Below are 20,833 nucleotides of genomic sequence, written 5' to 3'. Positions count from 1 at the left end.
TGCTGTCCCCCCTCCCTCTGTGATTGCTGTGCTGTAACGTTAGCACTCAAGGAGACACACTGCAGGAGATCTGATCCACAGCTGTAGCGGCACGACAGAATGCTCACCTGATCAGGTGTCTTATTGTGTCAGAGTGGAGGTGCGGTGGAGAGAGAGAGAGAGAGAGAGAGAGAGAGAGAGAGGGCTGTTGAGTCATTCAGAAAGACTGGTTGACCTGGTTAGTATAAAGAACCTTTAGCTGTAACTCTAATTGCATAAAGTGGAATATACATTTTTTAACATATATTTATAGTCATTATTTGTGATATTATTCCTGCTTCTCATTGAGCTTCTCATCCAGCATTCTTCAGGATCCAGGCCGAGCAGATCTGTGTCAAATTAATCAGCCTCAGCCGTTCCATCTACATGTTCAACTGACTGGAGGCAGTCAGAATCAGCAGCTCTTTCAGTTGCTGATTTCTTGATTTGTGTCAATCAGTCGTGCTTTTTCACCACCGCTCCTCTCCAGTTCTTCATCATCCTCTTCCTCACTCAATTTCCTGGAGTCACTCTGGACTTTTTGTAGTCTCTGCATGGACAGCCTGTTCCACTGAGATGCAGAGATGAAGAGATGATAGGGAAGTAATGTCTTCCCCTGAGAGGAAAGCTGGAGAGGGTGAGGAGCCTGCTACAGAAGCAGAGAACACTGTGGACAAGGTAAGATTGTTCTCCTAATATATTTTTCCCTTGTAAGACACATTATGATTATGAAAAGATGGTGACATAGTAATAAATGTTACATTTAACACAGTAAAAAAAATCCTATTTGCCTGTTTTATTCAAGAAAACCATCCTAAAGCGGCAAACATCCTGCACAGTTTGATGAAATGTGTCATATGGTTTTATGATAATTTTTTCTGTATGAATGTAAAACAGAAAGCTATTATTCAACAGCTTTTGGATGGCTGAGGTATTTTAATGAAAAAAAAGACATTTCTGTAATTATACATAATTTACTATAATTATAAAACAGCAAAATAAATAAATAACTGTAAGAAAATATATTAGTTACTAACAAACTATATATATAATGTAAAATAATGTCAAATATGTTTTGTTGCATGGGGTGCCAAACATACCTGGAAAAAGTGGTAATTTTCTAGCAGGAGGGCTGCCCAAAAAATGCCTGGAAAAGGTGGTCATTTTCTAGCAGCAGGGGTGCCCAAAAAAACTGTAAAAAAGTGGTCATTTTCTAGCAGAAAATAGATGTAAAAAGTTTTCCTGCCCAAAATATCTGTAAAAAAGTGGTCATTTTTAGCAGGATGGCTGCCCAAAAAAAAAACTGTAAAAAAGTGGTCATTTTCTCACAGGAGGGCTGCCCAAAAAACCTGTAAAAAAGTGGTCATTTTCTAGCTGGAGGGGTGTCCAAAAATGTCTGTAAAAAAGTGGTAATGTTTAGCAGAATGGCTGCCCAAAAAAAAAAAACAATTAAAAAAGTGGTCATTTTCTAGCAGGAGGGCTGCCCAAAAAATGCCTGGAAAAGGTGGTCATTTTCTAGCAGGAGGGGTGTCCAAAATGTCTGTAAAAAAATGTTAATTTTCTAGCAGCAGGGCTGCCAGAAAATAGCTGTAAAAAAAGTTTTTTTTTAAAGTATTTTTTTAGCAGGAGGGGTGTCCAAAAATATCTGTAAAAAAGCGGTAATTTATATTAGTCATTTTCTAGTAGCCAGTATGGAAACATTGTCTGTAAAAAAAGGCTAACTGTCTTGTAGGAAGGGTGCCCAAAACATGTCTGTAAGTTAATTTACTAGTTTGTACAAAATACTTTTTGTATCTTCAAAATTAATTAATAGAGCAGAGACATTTAATGTAAGCAGCCTCAGAAAGTCAGCAAAATATGTGTGAGTAGAGGTCTTTTAAATACATGTGAGATGACACATCATTTGAGTCTCCTGGTAGAACATTCACTAAAACTCATCCAAAACTTCAACCAAAACATCATTACTCTAAAACCTCACAAATGACCACAGTTGAATCAGTACTCGTGACTGATAAGCTGAAATATATGATCTTTTAATATCTTTAATTTATCCTAAGCTGCTCCCCAACATGCATTTAGGCAGCTATACCATGAGTCATCATGTGGTCGTATGTGGTGATTGTTAGAAATATATTCCATATCGGAATATGGAATTTTACAGGACACTAGGCAATCTATGGTGAAAACTCTGTTACTTGATGATAGTAAATGTTTTGTTTCTCTTCTTCATTTACACACATGCACACACTCTAGACTGAGGATGATGCAGACTCGGGCCATGCTGAGGCAGAAACGGAAAGTGAGGAAGATCTCCCCACGATCGAGACCCCCACAATTTTTAACGTGAGCCCTTTCAGCACTCCAAAGAGCTCCAGACTCCCACCCCTCTTTGACCCCAGCACCCAGCATCCAAATGTGCCTGTTGGCTGGCCGGACAATGCGACCGCTCCGCTCCCCATCTACAAAATACACTCCATCCAGACCCCACACAGCTCCAGGATGTCCGTTATCAAAGTGCAGCCCTTCATACATGGTATGTAGAGTAAACTTCTTTAGATTTGTCTTATACTGTAGGTCTTAAGGTGTTGTCGGATTTTTTAAAAGCATGTTATTCTTTAGAAGGGTTTACCACAGGGACCAATAGCACATAAAGTTATACATATATAGGTAGTGTTAAATGAAGCCTTGTAAGTTTTTGTATCCCAGCATTTAAAGTGCTTGTAAAGTAAATATTTAATATTTAATATTGACTACATAAACAGATAAAATACTTAGATTTTAAGTATAAATTATATAGATTGTGACAACTCTAGTAATACAGAAGCAGAGAGAGAAAGAGATACTGAACATTAGCACAGTGACAGTGACAAACTGGTTAAAGCTGGTTAAAATCAGTTTAAACCTGATTCTGAGGTAACATACTCCCATTATAAGTCTATATTATCACTAAGTCTAAAAGATTTTCATAAATATCTCAAATAATACATTCAGATATGTGAAAATTAACCCATGGCATTTATAATACCTATGCAATTAAGTGTTTAAGTTACTCTTTGCTCACAAGATATCATCTCATAACTTATACAGGCGTGGGTGTTTTCTTAAGACATCCCCTAAGGTAACTTCATCAGCAATTTCTGGGCAATAAGGCACTTTTTTCACACACTTTAAACACTGCGGCTTATTTAATGGTGTGGCCAATATAGGTTTTTTTTGTTTACAGGCTAACAGGCTTTATGCCGGCAAAACACACCACTTTAATCAAAACACTGAAAATATAAACTTACTGTAAATAAACAAAAATGCTTTACTCATCCAAACTGTTTCCAATAAAACAAGCCTGTAGATTAATCTCATCAGGGCAGCAAAGTATTTGCAGCTATTCGGCATCAGTGTGAATCATGCATTTAAAATAATGCTCCAAGCTGAAAGGAAGGCTTGGATGAAAAATGGCGAGAAATAATTCACCAAAACCAGCGGCATGCAAGAGCAACTTTTGCTCAAGTCTGGCAAAAACAGTGTAAAACAGTGTCAAAATATCCACTATCCAGCAACAGATTTCCAAAGGCTACCACACCGTGTGCTCTCCCGACATGGAAGCATCTCAAGGCGGGGAAGCAGGAGCAATATAGGCTAGGCTACCGGTAGCGACGCCTCTACAGCAAAATCTGGACTACTTTTCCCTTTTAATATTTCAGCTTTATTCTCGTAATTTTACAACTTCACTCTTGTGACTTTTCCTGGTAGGCTACTGTATTTTTGAAAGCATTATTTAATGTGGACAACTGCGGCTTATAGTCAGGTGCATTCTGTATATGTACAAATTATTTTTTCTTTATAAAATGAGTAATTACAGCTTAAATTCAGGTGTGATAAATAGCCCGGAAATTACAGTACTTGGCTTTAGTCTTATATAACGTACTTAACTTACTTAGCCAACCTAAAACAGCAGTGGACAATGTCTGTTTTAGTGTTAAGTGTTCTCTTATCAGTGCCTGAGCTCTGATCTGTTATCAGATGGATTTTATTCTCTGTCTCCTCTTCCTCTCTATCTCTCTTTCTCTCTCTTTGCGCAAAAAGGAGAAGACCTGACAGACGCTACGTCTCTGTGTTGGCCCTACATCCCTCGCAGGTTGCTGGCCCTGCTGATAACCATTTGTGTGCTAATAGCTGTGAGTGTGATTCTAGCCATTGGTCTGGGAGGTGAGTTTACACTTTGTATGTGTGTGTTTGTGTGTGTGTGTGTGTGTGTGTGTGTGCACTCTAAGTGTCTTGCCTTCCTGTTGAAAGACGTCTTAAGTGTCTTAAGCAGAAATATTTCATGAGCTAAGGCCTGTGATTAAGTAGCATGATCCTGCACTTCAGGAGCAGGCTAAGATAAGGCAACACGATTGCTGTTTAGTATCAGAGATGTATAGTTGAATTACTTCACTACTGTACTCAGTGTTGGGAAGGTTACTTTTAAAATGTAATCCCTTACAGATTACTGATTACATCACTCAAAATGTAATTTGTAACGTAATCAGTTACATTACTTCAAGTGAGTAACGTAATCTGATTACTTTGGATTACTTTAAATATTGTCATTTTTTTAAGCCTGAATGAATGTAGCAACCACATATCGCATATTATTATTTTATTTTTCTTTCCAGTTAACAAATAGATAAACAAATAAAACAGCCTTTTCAGTCACTCTATAAAAATACTTATGAAACCATTTCATCAAACAATTTTATGAAACACTTCTATAAATTGATAATAAAACCATTTAAAACCAAACAATGTAACAACAACTGTAAGTTATCTATTTGCAGGTTTGCCACCAGTGTTAATTTTGACAACAAATTTTGATTTAGTCTTAGTCATAGTCTTGTGACGAAAATAGCATTTAGTTTTAGTCACAATTTAGTCATCTGAAATGTTTTTAGTTTTAGTCGACTTAATGTCATAAGAATATAGTCGACTAAAATTACAGTAAATTTAGTCGACTAAACTGTAAAAGGGTGTAAATGTAAATGCATTTTTCATCAGTTCCCTTGAATTATTAACTATACACTTATACGAAATGAAACGTTTAATAACCACTTGAGTAATATTGTTAATGTTTGAAAGTGAAATATATTTTTTATATGATTTAATGTATATTATTATTATTGTAGGTGTGTGACTATATATATTTTACATTTAAAGCATTTTGCTCTAGAAATCAGGTCATAAAACATCTGAATAGTTAAATTATAGTTTGAACAGCGTTGTAGATGCAAAAACAGCTTTTAAATGATCTAGAAACACACATTCACACACTGTGCTGTAGAGATGCTCTCAGGATGTACTTCATGAGTTAAAGTGAGAAACTTATGAGAAAGTGCTGTAAGGAATTTACACAGACTTTTGGGTTCATAGATTCACTTATTTTATTGTTTTATTTTGGTTATATTATTGAGTTTCTTTCTGACCTGCTGCTGCTTTAACACTAGCTATATCTTTCCCACTGTGAGACTAAGCAGATGATCTGATCTTAATGAGTGGGTTCTGTATCAGTTCTGTGTTTTAGTGCACTGCTGAGTTAAACACACCATCAGCTCATGAAATAACATCAGTATTAAAACGCGGATCTCTGCATGGAGATCTGTGTGACTCTGGTCTGCAGAAGCTGAATTGTGGTGTTTTTACCGGAGATTGAGTCGCTCCACGCGGTTTACACGTTATCTTGTTTTTCGCGACGTCGCCTCTCCCCTCTCTCTCTCCCTGCTGAACGAGTTAACTTCCAGTCGAGCTCCGTAAGTATCGACAGGTTAATTCCCGGGTTTGTAACTGAGCGCGCGGCGCCACCTTCGCTAAAGTAGCAGTGATTGGATCTCTTCTTAACTGGTCCCTTCCTTTCACAGAACTAAATCAGTTCTGATTGGATTTCGTTCCTGCCAAATATTTTCGTCTCGTTTTTATTCGTTGACCAAAATGTCAGTTAATTTCGTCTCGTTGTGTGCGGAGCCGCTGTCTGCCCCTCCTCCCTGTGTGTGTGTGTGCAGCGAGACGGGAGGAGGGGCAGACAGTTCCCTGTCATATCAGAGCGATTTCACCGCAAAATGTTATTTGCGCTTTGTCAGTGTTGGAAGAGCAAAAATAGGAAAGTACCGCAATGTAATCCTTTAATTTTAGCAGAGTAACTGTAATCTGATTACCATTTACTGAAGCAGTAACTGTAACGGATTACAGTTACCTATAATTTGTAATCTGATTACGTAACGCCGTTACATGTAATCCGTTACTTCCCAACACTGACTGTACTTAAGTACTAAAATGCTGTATCTGTATCTACAGGAGTATTATTTTTTTTCTCCTACTTCCACTTAAACTTCACTACATACTGTATTTACAATATGTTTAATACTTTTACTCAGTAGTTGTTTTTATGTGCTGCATCGTTAATCGTTACAATGATAAAAATGTTAGGTATCGTTCCAAAACTACATTATCATTAAAGCCAGAGTGGTAGATGCTCTGCACTGTCACAGGGTTTGAAGCTGAAAAGGAAGATTATGATTGGTTCTGTCTCTAAGGGCGTTTTCACACCTGTGGTTGGTTTCTCTGGTTTGGATCAGTTGATAAGTTTTTTTACTTGGAGCGTTTTCTCACTCTGGTTTGGTTTCACACAGGCATAAACCGAAACGCACCAAAATACACACCAATAAACCATGTGAGCACATTCTCTCCTCTGATTGGTCAGAGCTGTCTGGCGCGAGAGCAAGAAAATAAATATAGCAAGAAGATTCGGTGTTTCAATGCATATATATATCTGCGCAGTGTAAAGCTGCTTTAACACAGAACACAGAAAACGTGCTGCTGCTCTTTCATAGGACGTGCAGCCAGATGTACAGCTGCGAGTAGTAAACGCAGCACACACCTCGCGTGTAAACAGCCTGGATCAGCAGAAACAATGTTTGTTCATAGCTATGGTAATTAGCCATATCTGGCTAATATATCAGATGAAACTGCACCTTATCAACAGTTTAGCTTGAATGAAAGGAATTTATTTGATAGCTGGGTTGGATCAGGACCAGATCATCACGTTCACACCACAAGTGAACTGCTCCAGATTTCGTTTGGGACTGGACTGAGACCACCTCCTCTAGCTGGTCTTGGTCTGGTTATTTTTATCTGCACCCGAGTGCAATCACTATTTTCACATACAAAATATTTGGACCAAATTGTGCTGGTGTGAAAACACCATAAGTTTGTTCTCACACATCTAGCTGAAGTAGAGAGACAGTAGAAAGACAGTAGCCAAGCTAAGCTAAGCAGTAAACTGACTAATTGGAATTTTTTTCTGTTGACAGTGGGCCTGAGCTGTTCTGGAAAGTTCCACTGCACGTCTTCAGCTCGGTGTATCAGAACATCCGCCCTTTGTGATGGGGTCAAAGACTGTGGACAGGGAGAAGATGAACTCAACTGTGGTAAATATTCACACATACACACACAAAAAAATTATAAAAACATATTATATGTAATAACAGTTGGTACAATGTGATACACTGTTTCTATACAATATATATTCTATATTCTATACACAGCCCTGAACTTTGGAATGAGTTGTGGAGCTCAGGAAGAATTGGGGTTGTGAATATACAACTTCCTGACCTCACTAACACGTTTGTTTAGTCCAATCAAATTTTCACAACAGTACACAAAAATCTAGAAATTAATCTTCCATTAGCAGTAGAGACTGTTACTCCAACAAAAGCAAGATAAACTCTTTGTGTATTTTCTGAAACCAAAGGTATTAAATAATCAATTACCAGGTGTCCATATAGTGTATTGGTATGTACAGCTCTGGAAAAAAAATAAGAGATCACTTCAGTTTCTGAATCAGTTTCTCTGATTTTGCTATGTATAGGTATATGTTTGAGTAAAAATACCTTTGTTGTTTTATTCTATAAACTACGGACAACATTTCTCCCAAATTCCAAATAAAAATATTGTCATTTAAAGCATTTTTTGCAGAAAATAAAAATGAGTGAAATAAACAAAACAAAAAAGATGCAGAGCTTTCAGACCTCAAAAAATGCAAAGAAAACAAGATAATATTCAGAACATTTTAAGAGTTCAGAAATCAATATTTGGTGGAAAAACCCTGGTTTGTAATCACATTTTTCAAGCGTCTTACACACTGCTTTTGAATATCTTTATGCCACTCCTGGTGCAAAAGTTCAAGCAGTTCAGCTTAGTTTGATGGTTTGTGATCATCCATCTTCTTTTTCAATTTGGTAAAAGCAGAGGAACTCCTCACTTTTAAGTGGTCTCTTATTCTTGTATTATAAAAATGTTTAAATCACCTTAATCCTAAACTCAACCCAAAATTACCCATGCATTCATTTGTTAAACACAGGAGTAGGCCACGTATTGAACCCTGTTGTACACCCTAAAGAATACTGTCAATGTTATTTGTACACATCAAATTAATAATGATAATCACTGTCTCTTTCTCTCTCAGTGCGGTTGAGTGGGAAGCGCTCCGTCCTGCAGATCCGCAGTAAGGGTGTATGGAGGTCTGTGTGCTGGGAGAGCTGGTCCTCCGGTCTAGGCTTTTCTGCCTGCAAACAGCTCGGCTACAGCAGGTACAAAATCAATCACTGCTCTATTTTCAGGCCTAAATATACAGGCCCTCTAGCGAGATTAGATGTGGTTGGTAAGCATGGTTGTATCCTGCTGCCCAGTTGCCCACAGATGTAGTTCAGGGGTCGGCAATAGCCATAAAACATCTGGCCCCTGAGGTTGTTTGAACTATAATGAACGATAATGAAAAAAATAAAAATAAAATGCTCCTCTGGCTAACTTTTGTTTACACACCTCCCCTGTCTCTCGGGCGCTCGGCGTGACTTTAGTTTCGGCCTATTCTTGGGCTCCTTATAAGGGCATTTTTTCCCAGACACGTCCCAATTTATTAGCCAGGGCAGCGGTAGTGTATGGGACCGCTTCCCTGACGACATGGGTTCAATCCCGCTTGAGGAGCGGTGTTTTTATTTTTATTTATTTTTATTTTTTCATGGGTTTACCTGCTTTGAGATCAACTGTTCTGCAGTTGGGTTCAACAACCCTCTGGGCTGGAGAGCTACTAATCTGTAGCACTCCATCCCGTAATGGCAAAAATATCTGGCCCGAAGCCAAACTTAATTGCCAACCCTGATCTAATTAGTTTGCTATTGATATTTCTTTTTATGTGCTTTTTAAGGACACCTGATGGTCTCGATCTGAACAAAGATTCTATTTAATGCATCACAGATTTGTTCCATACTTTCTGCTTGTCCTGTGCTTTATTGTGGGTGTATAGGTTTCTATGTGTGTGTGTGTGTGTGTGTGTGTGTCTTTTCTCAGCCTTCCCACCGTGTGTGGGTGTAATATGTTTCTCTTTCTATCCAGCACCCCCATTAACTGCTTAGTTAATCCTATTAAAATCAGTCTGCTATTAAATGAAGGGGAAAATCATCGCAGCAAATACTCTCGCGCCACAAGTAGGTCAAGATGTTCATTTTAACCACGGGCAGGCCTCTCCTCCTTGTATCTTTTTCCCATTTATTTCCACATTGACTGCAGTCTCGGCTCATTGCTTTTACTCTGCAATCAGGCACTGAGGTTCTTGTGGGTTCCTGGTAGCAGTTTCTTGAATCCCAGCTAGTTAACCTCAGTGTCTGGATTGATTAAGGTGCTTCAGACAGTGCTCAGACTAAAGAGCTCTGGAGAGAAAGGAGAAAGAGCATTCGGCATTTCCTCATTTTTTTCATACTTAATGATGAATCAAGTCTGATTATACAATTAATATTTTTATAATTGTTATTATTTAATATTTCTCATCCCAGTCATATTGACAGAATTCCAACTCAAATGTAGTGATGCTACAAATAAACTGACGAATACAGATACACATCTACTGACTGGATCACCTGTCAGGCTCTAAGACTTTTTAGTGAACTGAGAAAACAAGCTGGAATTCACTACAGGAAACTAAAACTCAGCTCAATGGTGTCACTAAATCATTTTGAACTTTTACTTTCTAACCACCTTTAGTCTCAGTTTTTATTTTTAGACATTTTTATTATTTATTTTATTTCATCCTTTCATTTTATTTCTGTCATTCATTTTCTTTATATCTTAGTGCTATTTTTAAGTACTTACTTTCATATTTTTTTATTTGTGTTTGTTATTTATATAAATATACATTTTTATTTAACTGCTTTAAATTTTAGCCTGTCCATGTTATCCTTTTAATTCTGAATTATTTTATTTCTTCTTAATCATAATTGTTTGTTTTCTAATGCCTTTGCCAATTAATTTCTAATTGTTTTGTTTTCAAAGTGCCTTATTTTAGCTTATCCTGTTCAAATACTTGATCTTAATTTTAACGTGAAATAAACAAATTGATGTGTCACTTGTCATTACCTTTAGGAGGCAGGTGTGCTCTGACTTTGGCTCGTTTGAATCTTAACAGTGTGGCGCTTTTGTGCATCTCAGCAGAGGATACTGACCTTCTAAAATGTTATTTTATTCTTTATTCTGTTTATTGTTGAGTTAAAAATCGGGTTTGCAGAGCCTATGTGTGTGTGTTTAACAAGCGGGGTGTATGCACACCAATTGGAATAGACTCTGACGAGTGACTGTTGTCTAGGTTCAAGTATTTTTTGCCGCCAAAATACTTCCAGACCAACACGCCCAACGCCCACGTAGTTTTATTCCTAAACTCTGATGTTCTTTTAATGGTGCGGGCACAAGGTGTGATACTAGGCTGTTTACGGGGTGTAAGATAGGAATGAGCATCGTGACACACCTTAAGCAGGGTCTACCATAGGGCCTCTAATCATCAACATGGGGTACTGAAACAACCCCCTAAGTGGGGTGTGAATTTTTATCCGGGCTGGGTGATGAATTGAAACATTAAGACATTTTGTACCTGTAATCAATGTGTTGTACTAATCCTATTTCTCTCCCTACAGCTATGTGAATTCCTCTTCAATCCCCATATCTTCTGTGGAATCGGCCTTCCAGAAGAAGCTAGTGGCACTCGGGCCTGGCTTTCTGACCCTTCGGCCCAACTACAAAGTCCACAGCAGCTTCTACCTCAAGTAAGTCTGTATACATCAACGGTATCAACTGTTTCCATAGCTCTTTATAGCACCCGTCTTAATTGATCAAATGTGTGTATGTAACAATGTGTTTCATTAAATCAATCTGTTTTTTTTTTAGGAAGGTTCAGTGCAGGTCTGGGCTGATCACAGCACTTAAATGTATAGGTGAGCTATGCTTATTTATTACTTGTGCATGGGTGTGCATAAGTTGCCTGTATGATTTTACAAATTTATTTCAGATTTTGTCTGTCAGTCCTACAGTCCTAAAGATTAGTCCAAAACAATCATTGTCGGGTAGGCTTCCCGTGGTCCAGCGGGCAAAGAGCTCCCACTATGATCGGGAGATCGCCGGTTCCAATCCTGTTCATGTAGCTTGCCATCAGCTACCAGAGCCCTGAGGGCTCAATCTCAGTGGATAGATGGTGCTCTCTCCCCTCATCACTCCAAAGGGTGATGTAGATTAGCACGAGGCATCTGTTAGCTGATGTATCGGAACCGATTTACTGCACTTTTCTCAGAGCAAGCTGGCTCTCGGCAAAGTTGCATCGGCAGCAGTATGAAAATAGGCGGTGACTGACTTCACATGTATCAGAGGAGGCATGTTCTAGTCTTCACCCTCCTGGTGTTGGGGTATCACTAGTGATGGGGGAGGGAGTCCTTATGAGTGGGTTTAGGGCTTTTAGTGTTGACATGACATGGGCAAATTTGCTATGTAACTACATGGCTAACTAGACAAAATGGTCAAAATCATGTTGGCTAGCTTTCTATGTAGCTATAGAGCAAACAACAGTAGTAGAAAAACGCTTGAAGCCTTGTCCTTACTTGTGTTTATGTTTGTAGACAACATATATCACTATATCAGAGCCAAAAATCGAGATCAATTTATTTATCAGTTTAGCTGTATATATAAATGGATGCTTAAGCTTCCATTACTTGTTAGCAATTGGTTGCTAAAATGATAAAACTTGCTTTACTACACCTTAAACGCAGTTATTTTCAATAGAAAACGTGTGTGTTTGTTTGTGTTTAATGGTATTGTGATGTTTTTGTAGAGTGTGGAACCAGACCGGGTCTGAAGAGCCGAATCGCTGGGGGAAATGTATCTGCTCCTGGGCAGAATCCCTGGCAGGTTAGCTTGCAGTACCAGAACCAGTACCTGTGTGGTGGATCGCTCATAACCAACCAGTGGATAGTCACTGCTGCACACTGCGTATTTGGGTGAGCTGTGGACGTACACACAAAGACAATCCCATATATCTGTTTTCTATCTATAGTAACATCGATATCAATAACTGTATTCTAAAATTAGCTGTATCTAATCATTATGATAAGCTTGAACATTCCAGTCAAACTCACCATATAAAAAAGGTATATAGTTTTAGAATTTAGGTTAAGTTTAGTTAAGTTTAGGTTAAGTTAAGTTTACACTAGTTACATGTTGATGGTTTAACACTGTCTAAGCTGATCTTTAAATGTTAAACTGGTCATCCAGTAAGCTAGCTGTTAAAAAGCTTAGATTCCAAGCAGCATAGTGTATGTTTCCATGTGAGTTTGATGGATCAGCTGGGTTGTGTCAGCAAGGCCATTTTGACCATGTTGGTCATATCGGCTTGGTCATATTATGGCTGGTCAACCAGCACTGGTATAATTCTAATGATGGTAATACTGGTGGTCAACCAAATTGCTCATGCTGGCTATACTGGTCAACATATATAGGACAAAGTCATGATTTTTAAGCTGGTAATGACATTAATAGATGTTTTGCTTTCTTTACAGAACACACAATGTTTCTGTCATCAACTGCTGTGTTTTTTCTTGCTCTACCTATTTACCATCTGTTACTTAGTACACCAGCGATGACTTTCTTCTTCAGGGCATTTTAACAGTTGTACTGAATATGGACAATATTTGTGCAATGGCTCTGATTTCCCCTTAGCTTCACAACTGCTTGTTTTTCATGTTGGTTACTTCTCTTACTGTAAATGCACAGTCTGCACAGGCAAAACCCAATTCTGAAACTGAGCTTATATATTTAGCACTTAGATATACAGTCACATGTTGCAATACTTTTGCTCACAGGAAAAATTGGTGGGTTCAGAAAAAAAGGTGCTATGTTCTGAACTGCGTATCAGATCCAGATGTAAATATCTGGAAATAAAAAAACTGAAATGTTTTGATCTTTTATTTTGAGTTCATCTTTTAATGTCAAACCCACATTTTTTTCAGTCTACAGCAGAAATAAAGGAATTGGCCTCAATGTAGATGTACAACACAGCAACAATAGAGTGAATCACGGTTTCATTTATCTCTTCTCTCTCTCTCTCTGATGTAGCTTCACTAATCCAGCTTTATGGTCAGTGCGTGTGGGCCTCATAGACCAGCCTGTGAGTGGGGCGAGTGATCTCTCCGTCTCCAAGATCTTCTACCACGGCTCATATCACCCAGAGCAATATAAATACGATATTGCTCTCATCAAGCTAACACAGGCGCTCACGTTCAGCGGTGAGTCTGCTTATCTTTTCTAACCTCATTAAACTCTCATTCCCGAGCTTTAATTAGTGTGGTGTGGAATGATTTGATTATGTGGTACATTGTGGGACAAGTGTTCTTTTAATTTTCTAATGATTTACAGCAATCTAAAGTAGACTCTAGTGCACTATATAAAGAAAAAGTGTTGAGACACCAACACGTTACACCTAAAGGAGCTTTTATTAAAAATCCTTTTCCAAATCCATATTAAACTACTGACTTCTTCCCTCTCAGGTCAGGTGCAGCCCATCTGTCTGCCCAACTACGGGGAAACTTTTACACCTGGATCCATGTGCTGGATATCAGGCTGGGGGGCTACAGAAAGTGGGGGTGAGCTGATTTTTTAATTTTTAATCACTAGTTGAGTGGGCATTATAAATATGGCTTGATACAATGTATCGCAAAAGTGAGTACACCTCTCACATTTCTGCAGATATTTAATTTAAGTATTTTTCATGGGAAAACACTGACAAAATTACACTTTGACACAATGAAAAATAGTCTGTGTGCAGCTTATATAACAGTGTACATTTTTTATTTCCACAAAATAACTCAATATACAGTTATTAATGTCTAAACCACTGGCACCAAAAGTAAGTACACCCCTAAGAGACTACAAACCTAAATGAGCAGCGCTTGTCACATTCCCTTCAAAATGTCATGTGACTCGTTAGTGTTACTAGGTCTCAGGTGTGCATAGGGAGCAGGTGTTTTTTTTTTCTAGTACTGCTCTCACGCTCTCATATACTGGTCGCTGAAAGTTCCAACATAGCACCTCATGGCAAATAACTCTCTGAGGATCTTAAAAGACGAATTGTTGTACTACATGAATTTGACCAAGGCTACAAGAAGATTTCCAACACCCAGAAACTGAGCTACAGCATGGGAGTGGTGTATTCACTTTTATGATACACTGTACATTTGAAGTAAAACAGTATTTTACATTTATTCATGTCAAAATCAGGAATCTGTGTGTAGATATTGCAGTTTTGTGACCTTTGCAGAAAAAATAAGTATTGTATTTGAAATCAGCCACAGGCCTATTATTCAGCCACTGTCATTTTTTGTTTTTTTTGACGCAGCAGCCACAATCTGAAGCCTCAATATAAAGCCATTTTTGGCCAATTCATTAAAAACACAAGGCTGTGATTCACAAGCCTTCTACTATTACTGGTAGAATCGCATCGCTAATATTTATTAGGTCTTTTGTCTCATATTTTCTGCCACTAAAGTCCTCAACATTGTACTTTTGTAAAGAAAAAATACATTATTATTAATTACATTAATTATTAAGAATATTAAGATATTGTTATAATTGGAATATAAACATTTTAAAACAGTCAACATACTGTCTCATTTATAGGCTCACCTTACTAAGTAAACACAATAATTAATATCTAAAACAGCAAAAAGTTAATGTCCATACGATGACTCAACATAACAGTAATGATTGTAACAGGACTTTTCTGCGGGAAACACTGATGCTTGCATTGTGATGTCATCATTACATTACATTACATTACATTACATTACATTACATTACATTTGGCAGACGCTTTTGTCCAAAGCGACTTACAATAATGAAGTATAAAAGTAATAGGAATTTAGATAACCCATTTTTAGATAGGGCTTAAAGGAGGTCAAAGGGAAATAAAGGGAAAGAGAAGTGAAGGAGGGGAAGAAGGAAATGAGGTTAGAAGTAGTTAGTGTGTTAGAGGTGTTAGGAGAGTAAGTGCTCTTTGAAGAGCTCTGTCTTCAGGAGTTTATTAAAGATAGTGAGAGATTCTCCTGATCAGGTAGTTGAAGGTAGTTAGTTAGAGGTGTTAAGAGAGTAAGAGCTCTTTGAAGAGCTCTGTCTTCAGGAGTTTATTAAAGATAGTGAGAGATTCTCCTGATCTGGTAGTAGAAGGTAGTTAGTTAGAGGTGTTAGGAGAGTAAGTGCTCTTTGAAGAGCTCTGTCTTCAGGAGTTTCTTAAAGATAGCGAGAGATTCTCCTGATCTGGTAGTGGAAGGTAGTTTGTTCCACCATTGGGGAACTCTGTATGAGAACAGTCTGGATTGCTTTGTGTGAATGTTTGGCAAAAAGTGTTTTAACAAAAAGCTCCAAAAACTCAGATTTTTCAAAAAAATTAAGATACATGTAGACAGCCCTAAATTTGATCATAAATGAGTACTAGATGTATAATATCTATAAACCCTGTTTTTATAGGGGTTCTACTGAACCCTTCCTTCAAGTCCCAGGGATTAGGTGGAAGTGTGATCTATAGAAGTACAGGTTGTGTATTTATCTTTGTATGTGTGTGTTTGTGTGTAGGGGAGGTGAGTGTGTCTCTGCACTCAGCACAGGTTCCCCTACTTACCACTACACAGTGCGGCAGGACAGGGCTTTCACCATGGAACATCTGTGCTGGATACAAGAAGGGTGGAGCCAACACGTGCCTGGTATGATCAAGAACATGGCTGTTTCTCAACCTGTGTCCTTCTTAATATATGTATTGTTAACTTGTGTTCTTGCATAACGTCATCTTCCACTGCCCAAGTAATATTCCAGTGTTCAAGAACGTGTTTACCGAAAAACAGATAAGGTTCCAAAATGTGCCAATTAATTATAAATTCAGTTCTAAGACAATGGTAAAAGATATTGTTCAGACCAACATTGATAAAATTTTAAGTTCTTGTATTTTAAGTGGTGTTATGACAACTGAATTTTGGAAAGAGAAACATGTCTGAAGCCCTGGCTGTCAATCAGACATATTATAAAATACAATCCACACCTCTCTCTCACATTCATGACGAGTTTTTTTATAACCTTTCACCACCCTGTCTCCTTGCTGACTCCACTTATTAGACAGGGGGGACTGGTTTAATATGACAAATAAAAGCGGCCTGAACTTAGCAAAATAAAGTGTGCACCTCCCTTTACTTTCAGCCAAGGAGAGCACAACTGAGAGTTAAAGTTTTTACACCAGCACTATTTGGTGGTGTTGATTGATTCACTTGTACCCCTGGTGCATAAGTGAAAACAGTAATCACACTAAACTAAAACAGTTCGGACTAAAACAATCGAATCGAGACCCGTTAGAAGTGGTGGTCTTGGTCCGGTTCCAAACAAACTTGTTTTGTTTGTGGTTACAATGTGATCCAACCTTGATCCGAACCAACTTTTAACCATTCCTCTTATATATATTTTATATCATATATTATTTTATTTAATTTTATTCCATTTTCTCCCCAACTTACACAACCAATTACCCAACCCACTCATTAGGACTCCCCTTATCACTGGTGATGCCCAACACCAGGAGGGTGAAGACTAGAACATGCCTCCTCAGATACATGTGAAGTTAGTCACCGCCTCTTTTTGAGCTGCTGCTGATGTAGGATTGCTGAGTAGCATCACAGCGCACTTGGAGGAAAGCACAGCGACTCGGTTTTCATACATCAGCACACAGACGCCTTGTGCTGCAAACATCCCTTTTTGGAGTGATGTGGGGAAAAAGTGCCATCTACCCACCCAGAGAGAGCAAGACCAATTGTGCCCTCTCAGGGTTCCGGTAGCCAATTGGCAAGCTACATGAACAGGATTCGAACCAGAGATCTCCCGATCATAGTGGCAGCGCTTGTGGAACCCCAACATATCTCTCACATTTGAGCTAAACTGCTTTTTAGGTGCAGTTTAACCTGATTTAGTTTTAATAATTCCAGCTGTGCTGTTGCTCCATTGTTTTGACATACATTCACGTCTGCTCTTCTATTTTCTGATGTTTACAGGGGGACAGTGGTGGTCCACTGGCCTGTGTAGACTCAGTGTGGAAGCTGGTGGGAGCAGCAAGCTGGTCTCAAGGCTGTGAAAAGCCCAACAGCCTTGGGGTTTACACCAGCATAACTTACGCCCTCCCATGGATCCAGCAAAACTTGGAGGTGAGAAATAGCTTCTACTTCAATATATCAAAATTACCTGACACCCCTAATGTGCAATGAAAAAGAAACACTGAGATAAAGCTGCTGGGTTGATACTGACTGCTGTGTGTAGAAACTGAAGTGCACTGGAACATTCTCCAACTTGGACACACCAATAGGAAGCGGCCACTTGGGATGCCAGATTGGGAAAAAGAAAGCTACAAAGCTTTAAGGCTGTGTAACCCTAGACACCAGTGGTGCTCAACTGTGAAACTGAGAACGGTTGCCAGATTCTGGTTACTGAGTTTTTAGATAGTAACCAGAGAAGCAGCACTCTGATAGGGACCATGGCCAGAACACTGGACAGATCCTTCGCAGGTGTGCTTTTAGAACTTAACTATACTTAGATAAAAGAGAAGGATGAGGTTTGAGCACATAAACAGGTGTATCTCAGGGGTCCGGGCTGATCAAATGCAAGCAGAGAGAGTGTGAGTTGTTGATGTCAGTCAGAAGATGGCAGCTGAAATTGATTCTTCTTCTCTTGCTCATGCATCTCTCTTTCCAAATTTATCATGTCAGTCAGTGTTCATCCCAGCTGGCCTAAAATATCGCTGATGAGTGTGTGTGTGTGTGTGTGTGTGTGTGTGTGTGTGTGTGATCGACAGCTGCAGTTTGGTTTCTCTATGGCTGTTCCAAGTTATCTCTCGACTCTTAACAGGCTCAGTTGTGGCCTCTAGTGGCCAGAATGACAAACTCCACTGCAGATATAGTATGAGTTTGTTCAGTTTCAGCAGAAAGTGCATTCATTTAGATGCATCCCTAATAATAATATATGTATAACATGTACTATAAGGACAATAGTATTTGGACATTTACTCATTACACCTAAAAGAGCTATTTTATACAGTTATGTCAGCAGCTTTTAGTCTTCTGAGAAAGCTTTCTTTCGACTTTATTTTACATCACATTATATTTTGCAGATGCTTTTGTCCAAAGCAACTTACAATAGTGATGTACACAGAGTAATAGAAGTTAAAGGTAAAACAACATTTTAGATAGGGCCTACGGGAGGTCAAAGGGAAATAATGGGATAGAGGAGGAAAGGAGGGTGATGTTAAGATTTTTTGCTCATTCATTTAGAAGAGTATAGTGCTGGGTGGTATGACCAAAAATGCATATCACAGTATTTTTCAAGATTCTGATGGATTCAATGTATTTTTTCACAGTATTTTTTTATTATTATTTATTAACAGTTTTTTGTATGACTGGGCTTTTATATAGGTATGTGACATACTGTACTGTTAGGAGTACATTTAATATAAAACACTAAGCCTTTAAATTAATGCTCTGATTACTAATGGGTTTATTTTGTCTCACAAATAAAACTACACAACATCTAAAAAAAAAATCAGACTTCATCGGCAGAAAACAGCTGAAGAATGTAAGCAATACACCTTAAAAAGAGATACACCAACAACTTTAACACGACTTCCTTTACAAAACTTTTTTAAGAAATAGTTCAAGCCATTAGAGGCATTACAGTATTAAAATCAGCCACAATTCCCTTCTTTCTCCAGTTAACAAATACATTTAGTTTAGCGTGTATTAAAATTATCCTTCAAACTACAGTATTAATATATTTAAACAGGGCTGTAGTTACTGCTCACCTCATATCATTGAGTTTAAGGGAGTTTTATCACTTGCTGAATAAAGGATTCTGTAGTAAGTAACGTGTTGGGGGGACGTGAGCTACGGCATAGGGCAGGGTGTAGGGTACGCGGCGATGCGTAGGTTCGACGCAGGAGTATAAATTGGCTCCACAGAGCTGAGCTTCTAAAAAAGAATACTGGTTCTAAATTGATGAACGGTACACTGTATGAACCGGTATATCACCCAGCACTAGAAGAGCATTTGTGAAGCCAGAAAAAATGTTAATGTTTAACAAGAGAGTCAATGCTGGCTTGCAGTCCCCTTTCTTCTTCATCTCAAAGGTGTTTAATTTGTCTTTATTAAGACAATTAAATTCTTCAGTGAGTTGCAAATTGGAATACAGTCATGCTGGAACAGAAAGCATTGTGATTTCCCTTCACTGGAACTCTTAAGGGGGCCTAGTGCACACACCCTCAAAAAACAATGTCGTAGCATTATCCCTCCTCCACCAAACTTTACTGTTGACATAATACAGCCAGGCAGGTACTGTTTTTTTCTGGCAACCACCAAACCCAGACTCCATAACTCAGACTTGCCAGATAGAGAGGAGATTTGTGATTCGTAATTCTAGGGAACATGTTTCCACCGTTAAAAGAGTCCAGTGACATCAGTTTACTAATGTTTTAAAAAAAAGGCTGCATGGTTTTTGCTACTTTATACATAATTAAGTTTGCAATTTTCCTTTTGTCATCAGAAAGAAGAGGCGGAGCAAACAGTCTAAGCATCATCAGAAGCAAATTCACTTGTGGAAGCTCCAGTGGGACTCAGCTACTGGACCTAAAAAAAGTCTGTTAGAGCAAAGCATAAATTACATTTTCAATGCTGTATGTTTTTTCTGACATTTAATATTCACAGAGTAGATATAGCATTGTAAAGCCATTTATTATGATTCATAATCATAGTATGGTTTTATTTATAGTTCTTGTGTAGATTTCGTTTAATAATAATATATACAAATCAGCTATTTAAAATATTTATTTACCTATTTCACATTTATTTACAATCCTAGTGCATGCAAAGTGAAAGGCAGACAAATGTTAATTGTATTTTTTTTAAGCCATGTTTTGAAAACTGTCAATGCAGTTGATAAAATAGTGTATTTATTGTAAAATCTCCTATTTATTCAGAGAGCACTCCTTCAATGACCCAGAATAAAGATGTTTTTTTAAAGAAATTAAATCATTTTAACTTTCATATTCAACCAAATTTAATAAAATCTGATTTAAAATTGAAAAAACAGTGTCTTGTCTATTTATAATTTTCACTTTGCATATTTCAACATCTAAAAATCTCTCTTCGTCTTTAAACATTTTTTTGGTGGGTAAATCTGTCAAGGTTATGTTATACCTCCCATCAAATCATCTACACTCTTAAAAATAAAGCTTTTTGAAGAACCTTTAAATGAAGTACAACATATATCCAAATGTTTGTGGACATCCCTTAATACATGCATTCTTTTTTTTTCTACTTTTAGAAGAGGTACTTCTTATTACTGTTTACTGTTCATGAATGCATTTTACACAAACCATCAAAAACAACCTTTAACAGAAAAAAAAAAC

General features: G+C 37.9%; 1 protein-coding gene across 1 annotated transcript; it reads left to right on the top strand.

The window, feature by feature from the left end:
* On the top strand, nt 1–20,505 carry LOC103032463 (transmembrane protease serine 3). The gene is made up of 13 exons (XM_007251371.4): nt 1–696; nt 2,272–2,551; nt 4,099–4,221; nt 7,356–7,472; nt 8,510–8,633; nt 11,004–11,132; nt 11,254–11,300; nt 12,188–12,353; nt 13,468–13,637; nt 13,899–13,994; nt 15,979–16,106; nt 17,436–17,585; nt 19,969–20,505. The coding sequence occupies exons 1-13, from the start codon at nt 625–627 to the stop codon at nt 19,993–19,995; spliced, it is 1,629 nt and encodes a 542-aa protein (XP_007251433.3). The 5' UTR covers nt 1–624; the 3' UTR covers nt 19,996–20,505.
* The last annotated feature ends 328 nt before the right edge of the window (nt 20,506–20,833 follow it).

Source organism: Astyanax mexicanus, chromosome 21 (genome assembly GCF_023375975.1).
Source record: "Astyanax mexicanus isolate ESR-SI-001 chromosome 21, AstMex3_surface, whole genome shotgun sequence".
NCBI classification, from domain to species: domain Eukaryota; kingdom Metazoa; phylum Chordata; class Actinopteri; order Characiformes; family Acestrorhamphidae; genus Astyanax; species Astyanax mexicanus.
This window is presented reverse-complemented; position numbering and strand designations above follow the sequence as displayed.

Excerpts from the sequence above, each read along its gene's own strand:
- LOC103032463 (XM_007251371.4), top strand. The coding sequence starts at position 625 with ATGTCTTCCCCTGAGAGGAAAGCTGGAGAGGGTGAGGAGCCTGCTACA. Across the intron at positions 8,634-11,003 it reads AAACAGCTCGGCTACAGCAG|CTATGTGAATTCCTCTTCAA; the intron begins GTACAAAATCAA and ends CTCTCCCTACAG. Across the intron at positions 13,995-15,978 it reads GGGGGCTACAGAAAGTGGGG|GGGAGGTGAGTGTGTCTCTG; the intron begins GTGAGCTGATTT and ends GTTTGTGTGTAG.